At 32.1% G+C, this 7,500-nt stretch overlaps 1 protein-coding gene across 1 annotated transcript in view; it reads right to left on the reverse strand.

The window, feature by feature from the left end:
• Window positions 1-7,500, reverse strand: part of TRHDE (thyrotropin releasing hormone degrading enzyme) — a gene marked incomplete at its 5' end in the record, with an annotated part of 386,911 nt that overhangs the window by 93,332 nt on the left and 286,079 nt on the right. The window contains one exon of the mRNA XM_006759751.1: window positions 4,650-4,738. Coding sequence (XP_006759814.1) covers window positions 4,650-4,738 — 89 coding nt within the window. The remainder of the gene's footprint in view (window positions 1-4,649; window positions 4,739-7,500) is intronic.

The raw sequence follows: 7,500 nt of genomic DNA on the forward strand, positions 1-7,500 counted from the left end.
TACAGTAGAACAAAATAATTCTTAAACATAAAAGTATACTGAACATAAAAATCTAGTCTTCAGTGCTTCAAATAGAACTTCAAATTCTTGCCATCTTTATTAATAGTATCTATTGGAACAGATAAAGAACTGAGGCTCAGACAGGTTAACTGACTTGTCCAAGAAAGCTGGGAATGGTCCACTTCAGGTCTCTTGACTTTGGTGACTTTTTACTGCACTATCCTCTATTGATACAAGATGATAAAACGCTTTCATTGTAATCTGATATACATTTTTCACATTTTTGTATTAATTCTAAAAGGGAGGATAGCACTAATACAAGAATTAGAACAGGAATAGAAAGTTGACTTCTAGCTCCAGTTTTCCTATATATAAATGTTTGGACTTCAGCCACTGGTTCTCTTTGGTCACAGTTTCCTTATCTATCACCTAAGGGCCATATGATGGCATTTAAGGTCCCTTCAGTTCTCTGATTAGAAGAAAGAGAGATTTTTCCTAGTTTGAGATTTTACCCAGCTTAATCCATGGTGGTTAGGAAAATAAGTCCATCAGCTATTACTCTAAAATATTAATAACCTCCCAAGTTTCAGATACTTTGCATATTTTTCAAAAATGTAATGTGTTTATCCACACAATTTCTGTGACTCTAGAATGTTATCCACTTTACATATTACAAATAAAACAAATAATTAACAAAAATATGCATTTTTAAAAACTAAAATAATCTCATAATGACATTTTAATTAATCATGTCTGATTCACCAAAGAAAAATTAAGATATAAATGTTGAGTATAATATTATTAAATTCTTAACTTTAGGTTCTTAACTAAAGCCTGAAGGTTATTGCCATGCATTAATATGTTTATGCATACCTTTGTTATAAATAAAATCTTGGGAAAAATGATTTCCTAAAAGATTTTGTAATATATTGTTTAAATATCCTTTCTATTCTAGTTAATTATATGCCTAAAATGTTCCTCAAATTAATGACAAGCAATGAATTTTAAAGAGATCTCTTCCAGGGACCTAATGAGGTACAGTGGTGATGAGTACCATAATAAAGAGTATGGGAGTTATATTTTAAGTGTTAGTAATTTAATTACAATTGAAAATGGTATTTAGAAGGTATCCAAAATGGCTCCAGACTTAAACTAGGCACAAAGTAGTTGGACATTTACATTTTATGTTTCTGTGTTCTATACCTTCTTGGGAATAACAAGAGAAAGGAGATTGGGTCTTTCTACTTATCAGTGTCCGGTTGCAGAAAAATCAGAATTTAAGCGAAAAGTCAACCAGGTAACACTGTGCAACAAACTCAGGTCTAATAACACACGCTGGTTCTCTCACTGGAATCTTAGGAGAATTAAATTAGGTAATTCTCTGCAGAAGCAATAAATTACCATATTGAGTAATTGCCAGATCTGTAAAGCAAGCTGCTAAAGTATTAAAAACTCTCTCTTTTCTCTCTCTCAGTGTGTGTGTGTGTGTGTGGGGGGGGGGGGGGGGGTTAGACTGAATAAACTTAGAAAAGAAAACCAAGCTTGTAAAGCACTTTGGGCAGGTTATTTCTCAAGCCTTAATTTTCTAATTTGAAAAATAGGCATAAAAATAATATTCAATTTAAAGGCTTATGAGTTTCATATGAACCAATGCTTAAGGAAAGCACCACAGCATCATGTTATTTTTAATTTATAGCCAGTCAGCATGAAAGCTACTACATTTTAAAGATATACATCCTCAGTATTGTCATAGTAAAAACAAAAGAGATGAATCCTTATCTATTTTCAATTACTTATAAGTTGGTTTAAAAACTTTTTTAGGCTAACTTGGAATTAATTAGATATTCATCCAAACAATATAAAAATTGAAGTGTCAAGAGTTTATGATTATTTATATCAAAGGTATACGATATACTATTTTGCTTTAGTATCTTGTGAAGTTAAATCTATATTACTGATAATAAAAGTTATAACAACAGCCCTAGCTGGTTTGGCTCAGTGAATGGAGCGTCAGCCTGTGGACTGAAGGGTCCCAGGTTTGATTCTGGTCAAGGGCACATGCCCAGGTTGCAAGCTTGATCCCAGTTGGGGGCGTGCAGGAGGCAGCCAATCAATGATTCTCTCTCATCATTGATGTTTCTATCTCTCTCTCCCTTCCTCTCTGAAATCAATAAAAATATATTTTTAAAAGTATAAAAATATTAATTAATTGTTATAATTAAAAAGTGATTTTTAATCTATGTTGATAGGAAATGACCAGAATATTTTCTCAATATTTTAATAGATAAACATCTTTCATTGACATTAGTCGACTATATCTGGTGAGGGGACATACAGTGTGGGGCAAAAGTAGGTCTACAGTTGTTCATATGGAAAACAATATAATAATTAAATAAATAATTATGCAAGAATAAACTCTGTTTCATGTACTCACAATTGTAAACCTACTTTTTCCTGGCCCTGTATAAAAGAAGACAAGAATTTACAAACTGTTTTGCTAATCTTTTCCTAATGTCAGGGTTTTTTTTTCCATCATCAATATGAACACCTTCAAGACAAAAGTAAACACAGAATAAGACTGAACGGGGAAAACAGAAAGGCTGCCTTTCTTTTAGCTCCCTCTTAGAAATGCCAAGATTTATATTTTATGAAGTTTCTAAGAAAGATTTACTAGGTATGAGCCCACAAACTCCTCAACATGTTAACTGAGACAATGCTCTATCAACCGGATGACTCTGCTATGTTTAATGGAAAATAACACATTATGTTCTGCAGGTTGAACACTGCACAACTTCGGGGTTAGCAAGTGTGCCATTAATATCATAGCCTATGTAAATTTCATTTCCCAGAGTTATACACGGCTCAAACTATGTGGCTGTACATAACAACCATGTGTATTAACATAGATGACATTTTAGACAAACTTATGGTTTCAAGTATGTTGTTATTCTAGATTAATACTGAAAGACTATAAATGAAAGCAACCTCTCAAATACAACAAACTGTGGCTATTGGTCAAGAAAGTTGTGACACTATTCTGGATACTTTGTATGGAATAAGAAGATATCACAAATCACAGCATGGAAATAACTAGAGGGTTAAGGAAACAGACCTGGGAAAAGTCTCCAAAATAATCCGACTAGCTCTGAATCCCTGCACTGTCTAAAGGTAAAGTTTGGGGCTGAGTCTGATGTTTGGTCAATATCTTTGCACTCCTCTAATTTTCCCATTTTCATTCTACCTCCCCACGAGAAATGTGTTCCTTTATTTCTAAAAACTATTCTTTCTCATGTTCCTAGCAATCGTATAAGCAGATGACTTTATTCTAATAGTTAGATCATTATAATAACAACCTACTGTTTTCACTCATCATTTTATAACAAATTATGTAGGTAAATAAAACAACTACATGGAGGGAAAAGAGAAGTATATAGACAAATAGTACAGCAAATGTGAATTCAGAATCATCATATAGACACTAACTCCAAGAATGAAAAGAATAGATTATAATAAACAATTCAAAATGAGAAACACCATTAAAGTTTTACAGTAAGCATTTCAACACATCACATATTAATGTTTTATACATAATATATATATATGAAAGCACATATTTTCATAATATGTGATTATGTGATAATACAATAACATGAAAATTTGAATACAAATTCAACTAGAAATACAAGTGTTTACATTTCTAGTAAATAGATTAGATTCTGCTGTAAGAACATTTTCTTGTATGTGTATATGTATTTTGAGCACTTATGTTTCCCTTAGAAGACTGAAGTGAATAAATAATAGTTATGTTGTTATTTATTTCGTTTTACCTCATCGTATTTAAATATATGTGGCTGTTTAAAATTATGCCTCTGAAAGAGTAAAATAATATCAATAGGCAGGACATTTGACAGGAGTAAGAAAAGCAAAATGTTGACATAATTGACTATCTAAATCTAAATTAAACATTATATAAAGGGCGATAATTGGCTATTTCTTTAATTAATGGAAAACAAATAAAAGAGACCTGTTTCTCACTCTAACATAAAAGATTTAGATTGACTTCAAGAAATAGCTTTCTGACAGTGCATTGAAATAGCTCACTATCTTGTTTGGAGATATTTAGAAACAATAGAATCTCATCTTTCTCTGCTCCCTGAGAGTTGACCCTACCTAGGGAATACTTTAATGACCAATGAAGATCCCTTTCTACTGTCCCTGCAATTCCTGAATTTTATGGAAAATATTTCCTCACCCGTTCTTTAAAGAGCTAGTCTTGTAAAGAGAAGATAGCAGGAAAATGGAATTAAAAATATGCCCTGTATTTTTAGTATTAAGTATACTGTTCTATTGGGAGTTCTGAAGATAATTATAATTATAAAGTGATACAGTTTAAAATAGCTAAAATTAGTACTGTGAATACTTTTAAATTTTCTATTTACCATCAAAGACACAAATAAATTTAATAATTACAAAGGCCAACTAAAATTAGTCTGTGTAAAAATTACATTATATTATACTTAATTTTGTATTCTACTCTAATCTGTTTTTATTCATATTTTTATAATAGCTAAAACCAGAGGTTAAGTTGTGAAACTTAAGTCAAATAGTTCTAAAACCAAATAGTTTCTTGGAAAGAATATATATTTTACCTGATTTGTTAGATACCCAAATAATTGCTTCTGGAGACATATGGCTTCTATTTCCTACCACAATAGTTAATGGGATCTGCCACAGGTAACTGCAAAATAAAAGAGAAGCTTTAAGAATAAAAACGGCTATAACAAATAAACAACATATACTTGGCGCCTTCTTTGTGATCTGCATTATTCACTTTAGAGAAACTAAAAACAAAATTCCCCAGTTATAAAAGTAAGGAGTGAGTCAAGAAGACGAATTCACTTTTTAAAGCCACTAAGCAGACTTCGCCTCTGAGAGTTTTAATTTCAAGTCAAAAGGGGGCTTTCCAACAAAACAATTTATCTTGAAAAAAAGAAACCCACACAACAGATTTGCATTTTGCATTAGGAATAAAAAAATAGACAAAATCTATAAATCTGAGCCACACCATTTATTGATTACAGTCTAAAAATAACACCTTTTTACGTGTTCTATATTAGACTAATAGACATTTCAGTGGTTTATTCATTTACATTTCAACATTCTCATTTATTTGTTTAGCTATTCTAAAAGATACTGTTACCATATTTTTACAGACAGTTTAACATATCACACCCAAAGCACAGAAACTGAAAAGCAAAACTAATCAGATCCCTCGAAAACAGTGATGGCGAACCTATGACACGCGTGTCAGAGGTGACACGCAAACTCATTTTTTTGGTTGATTTTTCTTTGTTAACTGGCATTTAAATATATAAAATAAATGTCAAAAATATAAATCTTTGTTTTACTATGGTTGCAAATATCAAAAAATTTTTTATATGCGACACGACACCATAGTTAAGTTAGGGTTTTTCAAAATGCTGACACCCCTAGCTCAAAAGGTTCACCATCACTGCTCTAAAATCTTGACCAATAAAAAGAATACTGTGGGACACATTAATGCTCTGTTTTCTGAGATGAAATTTCCAAATTGATGTGTAAAATCATCCACCAACAGACAGAGATAAGTCATGAGTCCTCAGCTACAAAAGAGAAGCACTTTCTAGAATTAGATATTTTATAGGATAAAAATTGAGGCCTATACTTGTACATGAAGTAATATTCAACTAAACTCAGAAGAGTAGCCAAAGACATGCTAGATGGTTTTTCAATCAGCTCAATTACTACATATTGTTTCTTTCTCTATAATATAACCATATCATTCTGACCCATCGTTGCACCATTAGCAACAGGGGTAGTAACAAAATCCAGCATGGAAAAACATTATTTATTTTATCTTTGATTCTATTACATTTATTTGGGTGACATTGGTTAATAGAATAACATAGGTTTCAAGGGTACAATTCTATGATACATTATAGGTGTATTGCATTGTGTGGCCGCAATCCAAACTCAAAGCTTCTTCTGTCACCAAATATTTGACCCCCTTTGCCCTTTATTGCCCACACTCATTCCCCTCTGGTAACCACCATACTGTGGTAGTTATGTTTGTTTCAATGAGTGTTTGTTTGTTTGTTTTTTCTTGTTTGTTCATTTGTTGCTTTCAGTTTTATACTCCATGTATGAGTTAAATCATATGGTTCGACTTTTCTGTCTGACTTATTTCCCTATATTTTATTTTTAAAATGTAAAAAGAGATACTGTGTGAGCGCCATAAGTGTGAGAGAACTGAGAATTTTTCAGGGACATGTCTGGGGTTAGATAACTAAAAACATAATGAACATGTGGGTTTTTCTTAGGGACAGGGAGTGAGAGGGCAGGGGACCTCCTTAAAACCTGTCATGTGGAATTTGATTATTTTATCTTTTCATGTTTGCCATTCACAATGAGCAGAACTCAGTAGTAGAAAAGAATTACAAATGGAAGATTGAAAGAAGTTCATAATTTTATACCAACTGCTATCTCCAATATGGAAAGTCAAAATAGTATGTTAAAGATTCTAAATTTTAAAATTACATGCTATGCCATCCTTAATCAGAGAAACATTTTTTTAAGTGTCAACTATGTGGAAACCTAATGCTACACTGTACAAGGTTCCATAAAATAGGTTAGGAAATAAACATTCTACAGTAGCCAAACATGTCTTGATATTTTTAGGTAGATGTGAATAAACACAAATTATGTAAGCTTTTTAACAAAAAACTCCAAGCTCCCAACATAATGTTAAGAATATGCCACATTCCCTATCCAGTTTGGCTTAGTGGATAGAGCTTCGGCCTGCAGATTGAAGGGTCCCAGGTTTGATTCGAGTCAAGGGCACATGCCTGGGTTTAGGGTAAGATCCCCAATGTGGGGCATACAAGAGGCAGCCAATCAATGATTCTCCATCTCTCATCAATGATGTTTCTACCTCTCTCTCCCTCTCCCTTTGTCTCTGAAACCAATAAAAAAAGAATATGCCACAAATATTTAATGATGGATTTACAATAAAGAAAACACAGAGAGTTGACATATTTATTTAATATTTATCTGGCAGCCATTCTCTTTTTAATTACTTGGAATAATTAGTTAAGAAACAACAATACCTGACTGAGGATCTGATTGTAAATTTAAAGTATGCACACATTTTCATACCTGAGATCTTGCAAAAAGCGTGAATATGAAAAGCACTCTATAAAATGCTGTGGAATTAGGTTGACATAAAATAAAAGGGGCCAAATAAGTCTATAGATAAGACAGAGATTAACTTTATGCACTTGACTTTTTAGTTCATATTTCCCATATTCAGATGGGTCAACTAAATTGTGAACTCAAGTGTCAGTTAAAGGGCAAGAAATATATAAGGAAAAAGGAGAGAAATAGTTAAAATTAAAGATCTTAAAAATCCTCAAGGATCAACGTGTCTTTTTTATATGATGGTTATAACATGTTTGTGAACAA

This window comes from Myotis davidii, unplaced genomic scaffold, assembly GCF_000327345.1.
Source record: "Myotis davidii unplaced genomic scaffold, ASM32734v1 scaffold54, whole genome shotgun sequence".
Classification (NCBI taxonomy): domain Eukaryota; kingdom Metazoa; phylum Chordata; class Mammalia; order Chiroptera; family Vespertilionidae; genus Myotis; species Myotis davidii.